This window comes from Cebus imitator, unplaced genomic scaffold (assembly GCF_001604975.1).
Source record: "Cebus imitator isolate Cc_AM_T3 unplaced genomic scaffold, Cebus_imitator-1.0 Scaffold62, whole genome shotgun sequence".
In the NCBI taxonomy this organism is placed as follows: domain Eukaryota; kingdom Metazoa; phylum Chordata; class Mammalia; order Primates; family Cebidae; genus Cebus; species Cebus imitator.
In genome coordinates, this window is record NW_016107377.1 from 5,278,661 (window position 1) to 5,297,163 (window position 18,503).

At 40.8% G+C, this 18,503-nt stretch overlaps 1 protein-coding gene across 1 annotated transcript in view; it reads right to left on the reverse strand.

The window, feature by feature from the left end:
• Positions 1–4,230: 4,230 nt before the first annotated feature.
• FMO4 (flavin containing dimethylaniline monoxygenase 4) overlaps positions 4,231–18,503 on the reverse strand; it is a 27,499-nt gene continuing 13,226 nt past the window's right edge. Inside the window, exons 6-10 of the mRNA XM_017530031.2 lie at positions 12,851–12,993; positions 11,744–11,943; positions 9,877–10,229; positions 7,042–7,111; positions 4,231–4,900 (exon numbers count right to left, since the gene is read on the reverse strand). Of these exons, the coding sequence (XP_017385520.1) occupies positions 4,480–4,900; positions 7,042–7,111; positions 9,877–10,229; positions 11,744–11,943; positions 12,851–12,993 (1,187 nt within the window). The 3' untranslated portion in view covers positions 4,231–4,479. The remainder of the gene's footprint in view (positions 4,901–7,041; positions 7,112–9,876; positions 10,230–11,743; positions 11,944–12,850; positions 12,994–18,503) is intronic.

The following is an 18,503-nucleotide window of genomic DNA, read 5'->3' on the forward strand; positions in this document are numbered from 1 at the left end:
GTTAACTAAGAAGTTTTGATTCTCATTTAAAATAGGCTTACTTACAGTGGACTTTTTCTAGTACCATTTGTTCCTTGAGAACTGAGTCATGAGCTGTGATAAGTAAAATATTTAGAAGGCTGTTCAAGGTGTACAGTGGTGCAGAGGAAGCAGGAGTGGGAAGGGAGAAGAAGGCTTCCTGGAAGAGGTGGTATCCAGGTTGGGGCTTCAATGCGAGCAAATTGAGGTAGTAAGAGGCAAATAGGGGAGTTGTCTCTCAAGGCAGCTAGTGAGGCATCCTGGGCTTTAGGGTTGCATATATTTGGGTTCAGATTCATGTTTGGTCTCTCTCTTTTTTTTTTTTTTTTGACGGAGTTTCACTCTTGTTACCCAGGCTGGAGTGCAATGGCGCGATCTCGGCTCACCGCAACCTTCGCCTCCTGGGTTCAGGCAATTCTCCTGCCTCAACCTCCTGAGTAGCTGGGATTACAGGCACGCGCCACCATGCCCAGCTAATGTTTTGTATTTTTAGTAGAGACGGGGTTTCACCGTGTTGACCAGGATGGTCTCGATCTCTTGACCTCGTGATCCACCCGCCTCGGCCTCCCAAAGTGCTGGGATTACAGGCTTAAGCCACCGCGCCCGGCCATGTTCCGTCTCTTACTTGCTTTTTGTACCAGGGCAAATTACTTAACTTTTGTGAGTCTTTGATTTATCATCTGATTTTTTTTTTTTTTTTTAAGACAGGGCCTTACTCTGTCACCCAGGCTGGAGTGCAGGGGTGCAATTAAAGCTCACTGCAACCTCCACCTCCCGAGCTCAAGCCATCCTTTTATTTCAGCTTTCTGAGTAGCTGAGACTACAGGTGTGCCCCATCACACTTGGTTAATTTGTGTTTTTTTGGTACAGACGGAGTTTCATCATGTTGCCAAGACTGGTCTCTAACTCTGAGCTCACTCTGAGCTCAAGAAATTTGGCTGCCCAAAGTGCTGGGATTACAGACGTGAGCCACCATGCCTGGCTTGAAAATCCATACAAATTAAAAATAGCAACTTTATAGATTTAAGTTATGATGAGCTAATAAAGCAGGGCCTCTTTTGTTAGGCCCTCAGTTCTGCTTTCTCCTTCAAGAACATAGATAGCTTAAATACGACATTGCTCCTGTTAGTCTTTTGTTTCTTGTCTTCTGCCAACATGATAAATTACGTCAGCTTTCCAAACCAACAAGAACAGTCCACCAACAGCTAATGTTATAAGTAAATGACAATCCATGGGTCAGTTAGAGGAAGTAGAACTATACACTCTAGTACTCGCACAAGAGCCAAGTACACTGGTTAAAAACACTAACTTGAGGCCAGGCGTGGTGGCTCGTGCCTGTAATCCAAGCACTTTGGAGGCCAAGGTGGGCGGATCACCTGAGGTCGGGAGTTCAAGAGCAGCCTGACCAACATGGTGAAACCCCGTCTTTATTAAAAAACAAAACAAAACAAAACACTAACTTGAGAATGAGAACTCAAATTGTTAGCTATGAAGTCTTGGCTGTGTGACTTAGCCTCTGTAGGAAGACAACTAAACAAAACCTTTAGTTGTTTTTGAAGATTTAGAATTAGGTATTGCTTCTACTGGGAAGTTGTCGGCAAAAACCTAGACACATTGACTAGTTATACCAGTAGTTTCAGTCCTAATACTTGAGAACAATTTCTGCTTTGCTAATATTTGCCTCACTGTCTACAGTTTCCATCTGGGTAGAACATGAGTGGTGGCGGTGGTGTTAGCAGCTGTGGCTATGGGGACTCAAGAACAAAGCAGTGATCCTAAGGCGAAGCTTCAGGCTATAACTGCTAGGGGCTTATGCAGACATTGCTGAGCTTGTGTCACCATGATGGTGCTACTGGAGAGCAAGCAGTTCCTCACGGAGCTGATCAGACACCTCCAGAAGTGCCAGCTGCCAGGTAGCATGTGTATCACCTTGATGAAGTCTGGTGGTTGAACCAAACGCATTCTAAAGAAAGGTTCTGCTGTGGACTTTGAGTCTTTAGAGTGGTGTCTGTTAAGAGCTGCTGATGGGAAAAAGATTAGCACTGTGGTGAGCTCCAAAGAAGTGAATAAGTTCTGAATGGCTTATTCAAACCTACCACGAACTAACATGGGTGGGCTGAAGAAGAGGTACAAAAAGAACACAAGTACCATCAAAGCAATACAGTGAAGGGCACTGAATTTTCTTTGCTTTCACCGACTGACCAGTGAATTGCAATTTTTCCTTTAGTTTTTACTTTTGGCCACATAGCTAGGTTTCTGGTTCCCGGGCAGTAGGTGTTTTCACGTAAGATGAGGTTCATTTTGGAGAGAATAATTGCAATGTTTATAGGGTGGTTGTGGTAAGAAGCTAGTTTATTTTACGTCTGGCTAATTGGCCTGTGATGCATGGTTGTATACTATTGGATTATAGAGTAAAAGTCTCTGTAGTCATCTCTGTGAAGACCAATGTATCATTAAATACCTCTGCTTAGCAGCAGCAGCAGCAACAACAACAACAACAACAACAACAAAAGTGACTGTAACTGGAAAGTGCTGCCAGAGAATCCAGGGAGAGCAAAGGGCATGCCTCCGGATTACACAACAAGGAACGGGATTTGGCGGTAGTTGCAGGTCCTTTAATTCAGAGAATAGAAAATGTCCTCTGATTCTGCAGCTATTAATAGTTAACTTACCTTGGACCAAACACCCTGCATTTTCTCACTAATGTTCACAGTAAGGTAGGTACTATTATAACCACTGTTTTCCAGATGAGGACCCTAAGTCTTAGAGAGGCTGAGTTACATGGCCAAGACTTCATAGCTAATGAGTTGAGTTCTCATTCTCAAGTTAGTGCTCCTAACCAGTGTACTTGGCTCCTGTGCAAGTACTGGATTGCATCGTTCTATTTCTTCTAATTGCCACATGGATTGTCTTTTACCATTAGCTGTTGGTGGCTGAGGTAATGTACCATGTTGGTGGAAGAGAGGAATGTAGGTAGAAGAGGGTAAATAAAGAGTGCCAGCCGGCAGAGCCATTGTCAAGTCGTCAAATAGTTCTTTAGCAATGCTTTGTATCAGGCAGTGTTTCAGATGAACTCGATACAGTTCCTTTCAGGGACTCACCATTTGTTAGGTGACAGACAAAAATAAAACAATACTATAGTAAGAAAAGAGCAGCACCAGAACATACACAGGTGCAGCTGGTACACAGGGGTGAGCATTTCTGCTTTGGGGATTTAGGGACGGCTGCACAGAATAAGAGCATTGAGCTCTCTTGAAAGATAAATAGGAGCTCACCAGTCAGGCATGGCATAGATTTGGGTGCCGATGACAAAGGGAGGAGCTCTGACACCATTCATAGTTTGGTAGTGCTGATGGGAGGATTTGAAATAACAGGCATTCTGCTGACCTGGGCAAACGGACTCAGATCATGAAGGGCCCTTTATGTTAGGGTAAGGAGTTTGGACTATTATCTCTTCTTTTTTTTTTTTTTTGAGATAAAGTCTTGCTCTGTCACCCAGGCTGGAGTGCAGTTACGTGATCTCAGCTTACTGCAACCTCTGTCTCCTGGGTTCAAATGATTCTCCTGCCACAGCCTCCTGAGTAGCTGGGATTACAGGCACGCGCCACCATGCCCAGCTAATGTTTTGTATTTTTAGTAGAGATGGGGTTTCACCATGTTGACCAGGATGGTCTTGATCTCTTGACCTCGTGATCCACCCGCCTCGGCCTCCCAAAGTGCTGGGATTACAGGCTTGAGCCACCGCGCCCGGCCGAGAAAAAAATTTTTCTACAAAGTAATTTGATTGCCATTTTGGTCCTACCAGGGCCTTCATGGGAATCAGAGGCTCCTGTATATTTATAAATCATATATTTACTTTAGAATAATAAACCATATTGTATTAGTCTATTCTCATGCTGCTAGACATACTTGAGACTGGGTAGTTTATAAAGGAAGGGAGGTTTAACAGACACACAGTTCCACATGGCTGGGGAGGCCTCACAATCATGGTGGAAGGCGAAGAAGGCGCAGAGACACATCTTACATGGTGGCAGACATGAGAGAGCTTGTGCAGGGAACTCTCATTTATAAAACCATCAGATCTCATGAGACTTACTCACTACCGTGAGAACAGTATGGGGGAAGACCTGCTCCTATGATTCAATTACCTCCCATGACATGGGAATTATGGGAGCTACAATTCAAGATGAGATTTGGGTGGAGATACAGCCGAACCATATCACATATAATTATTTTAGAATAATCACTGAGGAAGCAGGGTAAAAAATGCATTGGAAAGGGTGGCAAGAAAGAAGGTACTGAAATAAAGAAGAAGACAATACAATAATTTAGAAAAGAGATGGCTAGACCTGAATTTGGCTTACAGCAGCTGTGAAGGAGAGCTGAAGAGGGATGCACAAGATATTTGGAGATAGAATTAGCACAACGTGGTGCAGCCCTCAGAACCAATCAGGTTCATCCTCACCAAAGACTTACTAGGTAAGGGGACATTCTGTCCTGTAGTTTATCTCTCACCAATTTCAAGAAAAATGAATATTTACAGATAAGTAGAAGAGAGGCAAGTAGGACAGGTGCTCCCCAGGTTTTTAAATAATGTGACTTGGAAGCAGGCTTGGAAGAATCAGGAACGATTCGAGTTTTTAAAGGTTTCAGTGTTCTGTCCCACTGGGTCAGGATGGCATTTCTGGCTCCATCCCATTTTCCAGGGCCCATGAGGCGGTACTGGTAAGGAGTACATGGTCCAAAGAAAACCTCCCAAGCTAGTCTGGGATCCTTGAGGAACAGAAGTGGGATGCTGGGCTTTGTGCCTATGCAGGCAGCGATATCATCCATGTAGGCAATGTAGTCCAATTTGTCTTTGTTGCTGTCTTTAATCACACCTCTGAGAAGGAAAAAAGATGGATGTTTTTCATTAACCACCCCTGCCCTGCATTTCTCAAGTTATCAGACCCCCCCACCACCATTTTGTTACATTTTTTGGGGGAATCAAAACATGTTTGGGAATGTTTTTGTATGTTAGAAAAAAATTAAGGAGTTTGTCTACAGAGGGTATCTGTGAAGCTAATTAATTTTACTAGACATGGCAAAAGGAGGCAGTTGGAAGAGAAGCTTTAAGTAATGTTTTCTGTTCTTGGATTTGATGTGAGGATACTGTCTGATTAGTCCAAATAGAATAGCTATTGAATGAATGAACATGACCAGAAAGCATCATCTGTACCTAAATTTTTTATTGGTGTGAATTATGAGTTGAGAGGGCCATACTTGGTATACAAGGACTAAACTTTCCACAGATATGAGCATATTATATATTAATATGATGGCATTATTCATACCTATTTCTACCAGTTAACTTACTTATTTACTTATGTCTGTCAGTACACTTTCATGATGTCCCAATGCCAATCATTCATTCGTTCAGTGACTAAATAAATAAATAAACATTAAGTGCCTTTCACATTCTAGGCACCATTATAGGTGCTGGAGATCCAATAGTGAACAAAATAAAGTTCTTGCTGTCAAAAAGCCTGTATTCTGATGGGGGAAATGAACAAATTATTGAAAACCCCCACTAAGTAGATACATAATATATCAGGTGGTAATAATGGGCATTCTGAGAAATAGAATGGAGGGTAAAGGGGAGAGGCAATGGTCAGACAGGGTGGGTTGCTGTCACATATAGTGTTGTCAGAGAAGGCTTCTTTCTTATAAGCGGTATTTGAACATTTAGCTGTCTGGTGGAACATTCCAGGCAGACAGAAGAGTCAGCGTAAAGGTTCTGAGGGGCTTAGGCTTGGTATGTTTGAAGAACAGGGAGGAGGTTGGAGTGTCTGAAGCAGCACAGATGAGATGGGAGAGCAGTGAGGGCATACAAATAGTTGGGTGTGCTATGAGCCTCAGAGGCTGCAGGGAGGCTTCTGGGAGTAAAAAGGAAGTAACTGGAGGCTTTTGAGTAGAAGGGCAATGTGATGTGGCTCACTCTCGATGCTGTGACAAGCCTAGACTGTAGAATAGAGTGGATGGAGGGCGACCAGGTAAGGGGTGGCAGCAAGTGTCCTGATGAGAGATGTTGGTGGTCTGGTCTACAGTGGTAGCAGCAGGGGTAGTGAGAAGTGTCTGAATTCGGGATTCATTTGGCAAGTAGGAGCTGACAGTACTTGCTGATATGGGGTGTGAGAAACAAAGAAGAGAAAAGGATTATTCCAAGGTTTTTCACTGACTTTGGTTTTGAACAACTGGAATGAGTAACCATGAACTGAGATGGGGAAAGGTCTCAGATCAGCCTACTGACAGGGCAGATGGGGGATGGAGGGGGTCAAGAGTTCATTTTTAGACATTAAATTTGAGACACGTATTAAATATCTAAGTGGAGCTCTCTAGAGGGAGTGGGATTAGGAGTAGTGCTGGGGAAGTTTGAGAGCCATGAGTATGTGATAATATTTAAAGCCTCAGGCCTGGATGAGGCCACCTGGGAGTGGGTGTAAATAGAAGTGAGAAGAATGGCCGGGCGCAGTGGCTCACGCCTATAATCCCAGCACTTTGGGAGGCCGAGGTGGGCGGATCACTTGAGGTCGGGAGTTCACGACCAGCCTGACCAACATGGTGAAACCCTGTCTCTAGAAAAAAAAAAAGAAGTGAGAAGAGGTCTGAGGACTAAGCTTGGAGCTCATTAAATTTTAGGAGTGAGGAAGAGATACCAGCAAATACAGAGAAGGGGCAGCCTGAGAGGTGAAGAGAGTGAAGACAATAGATTTCTGGGGCTAAGTGAAGACAGGCTTGCCACCGGCAGGGGGCCAGGCTGTGTGTTCCACTGAAAAGACCTGGTGTCCCCAAATGACTTGTCTAAGGCCACATGTCTGATTGGCGGCAGAGTTAGGACTAAAAATGTATTCTTCTGATTCCTAATGCAGAGTTATTTCCAACCTGCCATACTGCTTCTCTAGGAATGGCTTTTATACTCTGAATCCTTTTTTTTTGTAACAGAGTACACTGTAAGTCTTCCCTAGAGCAAGCTATATTTCATACCTTTTAATGAGCTGTTCCTTTTTAGTAGCCTCCATCATCAGTTTTTGGGATGGAGGTATCTGACAGAGTCCTGTGGGTAAAATCACAAACAACACTAAGGTCACATGTGGCTTTTCCTTTATTTAAATTCTCCTCCCTCTTATTTCTAGCCTCCCACTGCTCCAACTTTAGAACACATGATAGTTAAAGCTCAGAATGGAACTGCAGCACAGAAAATAATTTTCTTGAGGTAAAATTCCCCTCCCAGCTCACTTAACCAGGGTGCTCTACTGCCAGAATTGTGAGAAAAGATGCCTCTGTGGCTCAGCTCTCAGCTGGCGCAATGCTCACCAGATGCCTGCACCTGTGCCAGTTGGCCCCACTGTCCCTCTTCATCTGCTTTCACTGTATAAATAAAATGATTTATATTATATTGCATGTATGCCCCCACATTGTACTTGTATGTGTATGTGTTTGTGTTAAAGCTATTAGTTGGTTAGAGGTAAACACTTAAGATGACCCCATTTTAGGCTGGTCACAATGGCTCATGCCTGTAATCCCAGCACTTTGGGAGGCCAAGGTAGGAGGACTGCTTGAGTCCAAGAGTTCAAGACCAGCCTGGCAACAATAGCAAGCCTGGCAACACTCTCTCTACAAAAAATAAAAATTTAGCCAAGTATGGTGGCATGGCCTTATAGTTCCAGCTACTCAGGAGGCTGGGGTGGGAGAATCCCTGGAGCCCAGGATATCGAGGCTGCAGTGAGCCATGATCACATTACTGCACTCCAGCCTGGGCAATGTAGTGAGGACTGGTCTCTTAAAAAACCCCACTTTATAACCCTGTCTTAGAACATCTTTATTTTTGTTTCACAAGGAGCCTCAAGTGTGGAAGGGGCCCTGCAGTCTCTCAGTCTCACCCAGGCTCTGTCTGCTTTTGTTTCAAGGACCCGCTCATTCCCTATCTCCTGTCTAGACAGTCTCAGCACTTGGACTCTGCTCTTCCTGTTTTTCTAAACCTTATTTGTCCTTAACAGCTTGCACCCTGGTAATTCTCTGCAGCTGCCCAGCTTCCCCAGAGACTAAAATCCCATTTTGTCCTCTGGGTTCCTAGAACGTCCATAGTCACTTTTATAATGTAAACTCTGTCCCCAACCCCGCCCCTTCACTGTCCCTACCCACCTCAGGCCACCTGTGACCCTTGTTAGTCTACCCTGTTTGCCATCCCATTCTGGCCAGTCCTGCCCTTGTCAGGTACCAAGTGCTGGCCCAGGGTGTGGGTTTACTCTCCACACAAGATAGGCCTGACTAAGCTCTGTGGATTGCTTTCCACTAGGGTCACTTTATCCTCCAAAAAACTAGCAAGAGTTTAATTGGCGGTTCCTAGATTGCTTTTTGGAAGTTCTCGGGAGAAGCATGCCGTTACTCCTACGGTGTGAACTAAACGACTTTTGTTGTCAGCTTTATCATTCTAATAACCATTTTGGAGCTCCCCATAAAATACTTTAAAAAACCAGGTACTGAATTAAGTCTTCTGTAGTTTTAATGTAATTGGATAATGCTGTGAAAGCACTTTAATTGGCCTTAAAAAAACAGAAATTTACTGAAGGGTTGTAGAATTTTTTGTGTAATGTAAGTAAAATGAGATTTTCAAACTGCCTTCATTCCCCTTCCCCCATTCAAATAACATTTTTTGCCAACTTAGGAGACCATATGGTTTTTAAGTGCAATTGATATTTATTATATTTCTACAGTGTGATAGGAGTCATCACTACCTAATACCATGTTGTATGCTATTTATAAGTTGTTGGTGATTGTTTTTATTCATTAAGAACAGAATTCTAGGCCAGGCACGGTGGCTCATGCCTGTAATCCAAGCACTTTGGAGGTCAAGGCAGGCAGATCACCTGAGGTCAGGAGTTCAAGACCAGCCTGACCAACATGGTGAAACCCTGTCTTTAAAAAAAAAAAAATATATATATATATATATATATATATACATATATATATATATATATATATATAAAGAAAAAAAAAAGAACAGAATTCTTCTACAGGATAGTTGACTGGCCTAATTGCTATGGCTGTTTATATTTAAAAATAATAAAACTGCAGTTCTTTAAAAACTAAAATGCTTACTAATCTAAAGTTTGCCCTACTTTAGAGGTATGATAGCAATAGCAGTGGTCAGAGAAACCCCGTCACTTAATAAGCATTTGTTATATGTCAAGTACTGTGTTAATTGCTTTGTAGATACTATCCATTTTACAAAATTCTTGTGACAGAGGATTTATTATCCCCATTTTACAGATGAAGGGGTTGAAATTTAGAAGGGTTCTTGCAAAGCTAAAGAATTTCAAAGTTGGAATTGGAACTTGGTAGCTCTCATTCCAGCATCTATGCTTTTATTGCATAATTAACAGAAAGTAGTTTCCAGTGTCTAAAATATTTTTATGGCCCTCTAATCTCAACTTTATTCACAGTGTGTATTATTCCAATATCTTTCTTTGGAAGCAATATAAAATTATACTTCTAGTGCTAAATGAAAAGATTTAGGAGTAAATAGATTAGACTAGGCTAGAATAGGATCATGAATCTTCCAATAATTTCAGGTAATCTGAGAAATTTAATTATATTCTGTTGTCCAAAGTTATCTCATCCACAGAGCCAAAATCTCTTTTCCTACTTAGTTACATTAAGTGACATAGCACATCCATCATATTACAAACATATGCAATTAATTGTACATTAATTTAAAAAATATTTTGTTACCTTAGCTCACATCTGTTTGATTTTAGCTAACTGGCAGGGCACCAATTTTAAGATTCAAAGAGAGGGATTTCAGTAGAGTCAAGGTACCTTTGAATACTCTTGTGGCCCATCGTGCTTGGAGCTCTGTGCCTGATAAGATGGATCCTTTAAGGCTTAAAAGGCCTACGATGGCTAATGTTGCCCTCTCCAGGTTTAAGGGAAAGACGTTCTTGTATAGAAATATCTTCTTTGTACAGAGGCTTTTAAGAGGTTCTTCAAAAAAGGGAAAAGAAAATGTATATCCTGTAGTGAAGATCACAACATCAATGTTTTCTTCCACTGTCCTGTCTTCAAAGACAGCAGAGGTTTCTGTAAATTCCATCACGCTGGTTTTTATAGTGATTGACCCACAGAGGATACAGCTTGGCAGCTCATCATTCACAATGAATTTTGCTTGTTTCCTTTGACACACAGGAGAAAATTATTCACTGTAGTTATTTTTATGAGAAACTTCAGCAAAAGTTTTATTTAGTCAATTAAGGGAAATTACCTGCCGATCTAGGGAAGTGAATTGACCAATATCTAATTCAAAGTCATTTACTTGACTTAGCATGTTTATAACATGGTTTGTTTTTCTGCTCTCAGTAGAAGGCATGTGGAAAATGACTAAACCTACACCTTCTTGCTTGAGGCTCAAAACTCTCTCAGTCTTGGAACTAATTTCTGGAGCAATGCTTTTCTCCTAGTGTCAGCACAGAATATACAACAGTCCATTTGATGATCAATTTTGGGTCTCACACTACCTAGGCCTCTAGGGAATGACAGGCAAAGAGGAAATTAGCAAAGAACCCTTTAAATAAAAATTTAATATAAAAAATTAGCTGAGCATGGTGGCCCGCACCTGTAGTCCCAGCTATTTGGGAGGCTGAGGCAGGAGAATCACTTGAACTTGTGGGGACAGAAGTTGCAGTGAGTCAAGATCGCACCACTGCATTCTAGCTTGAGCAACAGAGTGAGACTCCATCTCAAAAAAAATAAATAAATAAATAAAAAGGGTCCTGAATCTGTTTTTACTGATAAATATTTTCATTGTGAATATCATTCTACCTAATCATATCAAACATAATGTCTTTATAAAATTTCCATATCAAATCATCCTTTGCCAGTAGTTTTCCTCATAAGTTAAAAGACATCTCAAGGATAAACAAAAAATGAAACAAAACAAAAAACAATATCTTACCAAAGAAAAATATTTGGGTCAAGTATATAATAAAAATCACCTGTAATGACTTTATATGCTTTTCAGAGGCTTTCTTTTACTTGCTGATATGCAACTCTATACAGATGTATATTAAAATATACCATTCCGGCTGGGTGGGGTGGCTTACTTCTGTAATCCCAGCACTTTGGGAGGCCGAGGCAGGTTGATCACTTGAGACCAGGAGTTCAAAACCAGCCTGGCCAACATGGCGAAACCCCGTCTCTACTAAAAATACAAAAATTAGCTGGGCAAGGTGGCCTGTGCCTGTAGTCCTACCTACTTGGGAGGCTAAGGCAGAAGAATTGCTTGAGCCCAGAAGGCAGAGGTTGCAGTGAATACAAATCACACCATTGAACTCTAGCCTGGGTGGTGGGAGTAAAACCCTGTCTCAAAAATACCACCACCACCAACAACACAAAAAACCCCAACAACAACAACAACAACAAAAACGTGTGATTTTTGTAATAGCAGGAAATGAAATTTTTCATCTTTTTTTTCTTCCAGCCTCATGAATCACTACTTTTGCTACCAGAAAGAGAATATGCTATTTCGAGAACTGCTATGGTACCTGATGGACATTGTGTTAGGGAAATAGATTTAGAGTAGAATAAACAAAGGCAATGTTAGAATTATTGGACATTTTGAATTGTGAATAAATTATAATGAGAAGTATTGATTTAATAATTTTTCTACTAATAAAAAAAATTTAAGTACCCTTTTGTAATACTTAATCCATAATCCTCATGATTAAATCTCTTATTCAACTTTCTCTCTTGAATCCAGTTTAGAAAACGTGAAGGCAGAACTTGTGCAATAAAACTATAGCATCTTCTTGTAACCATCATATTATAAGGATAGCCCCAATCTGAAGAGCGCCCAAAAACCCAGGTACCAGTTCTAGTACTGAGAAGTACCTAAAAAGTAAGGCAAGAAGGATAAATATATATCCATCATTTTGTAGTATTTTTCTTAAATGCGTTTCAAATGGTATTATTTCAATCTGGTCTTATAGCAATAGAGGATTGGTGAATTTGTACATAGATCTACATATGAGTATCTGTTCCCGTTGCTGTCATTATTCTCAAAATCACTTTACTAGATTTGTGTATCTCTTAAATATTTTACTATGTTTATAGCATTATAAATATAGAAGTATAATATTTGTAGATACATGGAATGAATCTGGCAATTTTTTACATGTAAGTAAGATAAAATTTAAATTGAAGGTATGGAAAAGCAATTTTAACTGATTTTCAAATAAAACTCAATTCTTTCCAGATCTAATCATTGTCCTATAATTTACGCTGAAGTGGAATAGATTTCTAATTTGTGAATCTGGGGTTAGACTTTCTAAATCATTATGTGTACTTGTTGTGCAAGGGTTGCTTTTATATCAAAAGAAGGTACAAATCTGACTTTTAGTAGAGAACTTAGAAACATTCAGGAAAATGATCTCTTTCTATTCACTTAGTGATTTTGCCAGAATGACAAAGGGAGAGTGTAAAAAAAAGATAATTGACCTGGGTGAAGCAATTTGCCCATATGGTCTTGTTTCTGAAGAAGCACTTCCAAAAAATGCTTAGAGGTCTGGCATTCACACAGTTTTCCTAGACCCTTCTTGGAGATGGTTCAGTTTTGTAGTGTGGCTTTTTAAATAGTTCAGAAAGGATTGTGAGTGGCTTTAAGGATTTTCAGGATTTTATTTCTTTCACTTATTCTGTGTCTGCATAATTTAGCAATTGGCCAATGTACTTTATAGTCTTGAATACTTCTTTCCAGCCACCATAACTGATGATGGGATTAGGGGCATTAATTCAGTACCTGAGCTGCTGTTCGACTGAGTTCCACAGCAACATCTCCTCCAGTGTTCCCAAGACCGATCACCAAGACACGCTTGCCCTGAAAGACTTCTGGGATCTTGTATTCTTGACTATGCAGGATCTGACCTTTAAACTTATGAATTCCTGAGAGGAGTGAAGGATCAGAAAGTCTGAAACATCTAAAGCTATAATTTCCCACTATGCAGGGATAGGTCTGTGGAAAAAGGGAATTTCCACAACGATGGCAGCCCTTTGTTTATGCTGCTAGTGGCAGGAAGTAGAAGAAGCATATAACCTCCCTCTCCCCTGGGATGCTGTGAGTCCAGATGTGGATTTAGTACAACCTGCCTTGTTAAAAACATAGGAAATCTTGTATTCCATACGAGTGTGCCCCTTTTAAAACAGTTGCTTCTGGAAATCAAACTCACAAAAAATAAGTGTATTCTTATTGTATACTATGCTGAACATCCTGGTCAAGAAGTAGATTGTTTCTAGTCCATCTATATTAAATATTATATCCATCTGTGATTTCTCCCAGGGCCACTACACTTGTATCTAAATACCTACTTGACATCTTCTTTTGGATAATGAATAAGGATCTTGAACAAACAAAAAAAGTAGATTGTTGATGCATATTATTTTGCCCAATAGATATATTCTATCAGAAAGTGATTTGTGTATATAATATGTTTACACATTAAATTTTGATTCAATCAAAATTTTCTATGGGAGAAATTCTGTGGTAAGTTCTTTTGCAAAGGAAGTAATAATTCCTGTGATTTAAGTTCATGTTACTTATACTTTATACTTTATTATATGCTTGATGTGTTGCCATGTGGTATGCTTATTTGTGTTTTATTCTTATTTATACTTGTTTCTGATTGATCTTTCATGAAGCTCCTAATAATCTGTCCATAGAAACACAGCTATGATGATATTTACATATGTAAGGGAGACTACAAATTTTCCTTCTTTTGATTTATTTTTGGCGATTATCTCCTTGGCAGACATAAAAGACTCACATGGTTTGGCTGTGTCCCCGCCCAGATCTTGAATTGTAGCTCCCATAATTCCCACGTGTCATGGGAGAGACTTAGTGGGAGGAAAATGAATCACGGGGGCAGGTCTTTCCCATGTTGTTCTCCTGATAGTGAATAAGTCTCATGAGATATGATGGTTTTAGGAAGGGGACATCCCCTGGACATGCTCTCTCTTGCTGTCCACTGTGTAAGACATGACTTTGCTCTTCCTTTGCTTCTGCCAGGATTGTGAGGCCTCTAGAGCCATGTGGAACTGTGAGTCAATTACACTTCTTTCCTTTGGAAATTGCCCAGTTTTGAGTGTGTCTTCATTAGCAGTGTGAGAACAGACATAAACCATGGATTCACATAAACTAAGAATGATAGAATAATGGAAGCAAGGGTGTTTATAGCAGCAGCAGCAACAATGAAAATTGTGGGAAGTGACAGAGGAAACAATTGTGATGAGGCCAGTGATGGTCAGAACCACAGATGAGATGATGTATTGACAAAGAATCCGAACGGGAAGCCCAGCAGCTTTGAGGACTAGACTGCCTCTCGTGCCAAGGCTTCAAGTGCCTTTGAAGTGTCAGTGGACAAAGATTAAATTCTCTTCTAGAATATATCATTCTCCTCCTATTCAGTCATTGATTCATTCATTTATTTGGTAACATTTATTGAATAGCTACAACCTGCCTTGTTAAAAACATAGGTGATCTTATATTCCATATAAGTGTTCTTTTTTAAAGCAGTTGCTTCAGGAAATCAAACTCACAAATGATAAGAAACATCTTATATACTACGCTGAATATCCTGGGCAAGAAGTAGATTGTATAACAAAATGTTTTAATATGATTGTTTGCCTGCTGAGGCCCCCAAAGCTGGACAGTAAACAATAGTTCCCACATTCCAAGTGAGGTGCTAAACCAGCTATGCTGAATTTGCAGAAACTGTGTGTATGAGGCCAGTTGTGTGATCCTTACTTAGCCTCACACTCACTTTGAGGGTCTAAAATGGTTGAGGTTGAAGTGGCTTGGAGTTGGAAATTGACAGGTATCATTAAAATGCTGTGGCATTTTCTGTCTTGTTGACATGGAGCCAGGTGTGAGGGGCTTCAAGGAGACCACTCTGATTGAGACCTTGATGTTTGGCATATACAGAGCACAGAGACTGGTGCTTGTAAGGCCGTGACTGGGACTGCCTTTGGGGAATGGTGCCTGCACTGACAGCAAGTGTTTCTCCCACTGTTGGATTATATATGCTGATGGCTTTAGAGTCTGTGGGGAGAGGAAGAAGGCAGAGGAAGAAGGAAATCAAGCACACCATCTCTTCTTGCCACTGCTGTCAGCTCATAGCAGGTGTCAGATGGTAGAGGGGAGAAGCTTTTACATTATATGCAGCTGCAAATTTTGACTATTGCTTGAAAAGCACATTTTATGAAAATAAGATTTTTTGTGTGTGACTTAAAGTGATCAGAGGACATTACATTATCTGAGAATAAGTAGAAAACTGCTTGAGATTTCATTCAGAGGCAAAGGAAGGACAAGCCCCGCAGATCAGTCTGCAGGGTTATTAAAGGAAAAAGTTAGCTAATAGTGGTACCTTACATAGCCTGTTCTTTCACCACTTTCAACATCCAAGGTGCTATGCTAGGTCTAAGAAATGTGAGGACAAAAAGCAGTTCCTACCCTCAAAGAACTTTTATTTTGAGATAGGGTCTTGCTCTGTCACCCAGGCTAGAGTGCAATGGCATGATCTCGACTGCAGCCTCCCCTCCCAGGTTCAAGTGATTCTTCTGTCTCAGCCTCCTGAGTAGCTGGAATTACAGGTGTGTACTACCAGGTTCAGCTAATTTTTGTATTTTTAGTAATGGTGTTTCTCCATGTTGTCTAGGCTGGTCTCAAACTCTTGACCTCAAGTGATCTGCCCACCTCAGCCTTCCAAAGTGCAGGAATTATAGGTGTGAGCCACCGCACCCAACCCATACCCTCAGAATTTGTTGTCTGGGACTGGTGTGGTGCCTCATGCCTGTAATCCCAGTACTTTGGGAGGCCAAGGCAGGTGGATCACCTGAGGTCAGGAGTTTGAGACCAGCCTGGCCAACATGGTGAAACACTGTCTCTACTAAAAAAAAAAAAAAAAATTAGCTGGGCTTGGTGACAGGCACCTGTAATCTCAGCTACTTGGGAGACTGAGGCAGGAGAATCGCTTGAACCCAGGAGGCGGAGGTTGCAGTGAGCCAAGATTGCACCATTGTACTCCAGCCTAGGCAACAAGAGTGAAACTCTGTCTCTAAATAAATAAATAATGTGTCCTTTAATGGGGATATAAGAAAACAGAAAATAGCTAACAACTATTTAGCCCTTCCTATGCTAGTCCCAGGCCTCTAAGGGCTTTATACATGTTTAAAAATTTACTTATTTATTTACTGAGAAAGGGTTTAGCTCTGTTACCCAGGCTGGAGTACAGTGGCTCCATCAGAGCTCACTGTAACTGCCTCCCAGGCTCATGTGATCCTCCTGTCTCAGCCCCCCAAGTAGCTGGGACTACATGAGCATGCCACCGTGCTTGGCTAATACTTTTGTATTTTTAGTAGAGACAGGGTTTCACCATATTACCCAGGATGGTCTCGAGCTCCTGAGTTTAAAAGATCTGCCTGCCTTGGCCTCCCAAAGTGCTGGGATTACAGGCGTGAGCCACCACACCTGGCCTGTATTAACAAATTTAAATCACAGAGCAAACCCAAAGAGTGGACCACAGTATTATTCAATGTTGTCAAAGCTGAGATTGAGACAAAAAAATCCCTGGGCAAATTGCTTAACCTCCCTGTTTGTTTTTGTTTTGCACTGAGATTGCAGTGCAAAAAAACCAAAAACCAAAAACCAAAAGCCAACCAACCAAAGAAACAAAAAGCCCTGCCCATGACCGTATAGTAAATAGCAGAGCCCATATGGGAACTCAGGATGTCTGACTCTGGAGCTCAGCTGTCAGGCATGATACTATACTCCCTCCCAGAAGAGGAGGCATTATGATGGCTCCAATGGGACGTCCAGGCTGGACTGAGCCAGTGAAGGCATTTGAAGGAGATTTTCTTAAAGGAAGAATTTTTAAAAGGATGATTAGAAACTGGAAAAGGGGAGCATGAAGAAGTTTCCAAAAGTGGGAACAGAATATGCATCAAAAGTATTAGAGAATGGGATATTGAGGCACTTATGAGGTTTTGCTGGAGGGAACTTACTGGAGGGCTCCACTTTGCTCATGGGTTTTATATCTTTCATATTGCCTTGCAAATGATGGATTCTCTGTAATTACATATTGAAGAAGAAAAAATGTAGAATGTGTAGGTAGTTCTGAGTTAATGTTTACGTCAATGCAGTGCCAAAAAGTAAAAATCTATATGTATTTGATAAATTAAAACTACTAATTCAGGAACACAGCAAAAGTCAATTTATACTGGAAAGAAAAGAAACTTTACCTCAGGAATGCAAGCCCCCTTTAAGTTATCAGGATGAAAGAGGCTTTGATATTCGACAGCAATCACATGTCACTCCCCATCTTGAGTTAAGTAATCACCACTTGAAGCCAGTTGCTATTTGGGCTCTAGACTTACTGACATCAAGTAGCCATAAATTAACCTGACAATGCCATACACTGGATGCCATAACTCATAGCCTATAGTCCAAAAATGTACAGTCAATGACTAATCAATGCTAATTCTGTAAATTAATGAGAATTCCTGTCAAACAACTTTGTATCTGTGGACTCCTGTCCCTGTTCCCTTTAAAAACCTGCTAGTAACAAAGGCTGAATAGAGCACTTCTTAAGGCAACTTGGAAATGTTTCCCAAGCAGCTATCCTCAAGGAAACTCTTTAAAATTATATTTTGACTCAAGTAAACTCTTTGAAATCACATTTTGTGCCTCAGCTTCTTCCTTTAAGTTGATAATACAGATTTTTAAAAAGGGTATGCATGTGTTACAATGTCAACTTTCAAACAGTTGTAGTGACACGTTATGGACAAAGCTTGTGATTTCTATGGATTTTTAAAAATAGTGTAGAAATAGTCCTGATACGTTTTATGCAGAAAATGGTTCATGTTCTCAAGTAAAACATTCATTTCAACAGGGGTCCTAAAGCTATTTGTGAAAGATACTGTGGTGGTTAGTTAAAAGCAGAAAAGGAATCTTAAAATGTTATAGTCCTGTAATCTGAGTATTTGGGAGGACAAAGCAGGTGGATCCCTTGAGCCCAGGAGTTTGAGACCAGCCTGGGCAAGATGGCAAGACCCCATCTCTACAAAAAATACAAAATGAGCCGGGTGTAGTGGCATATACCTGTAGTCCCAACTATTCTGGAGACTGAGGCAGGAAGATGCTTCAGCCCGGGAGGTTGAGGCTGGACTGAACCAAGATGGCACCACTGCACTCCAGCTCAGGCAACAGAATAAGACCCTATCTAAAAAAAAAAAATGTCTATGTAGAACTGAATTTAGTGTGGAATAAAGGGTAAACAATCCCAAACTTGAAAATACAATAAATTCCAAAAGTATCCATATCAATAGTTGGCATTTATAGCACAGTTTCCACAGAAAATGTTATGAAGTGTTTTTATATTCCTTTTTTTTTTTTTTTTTTT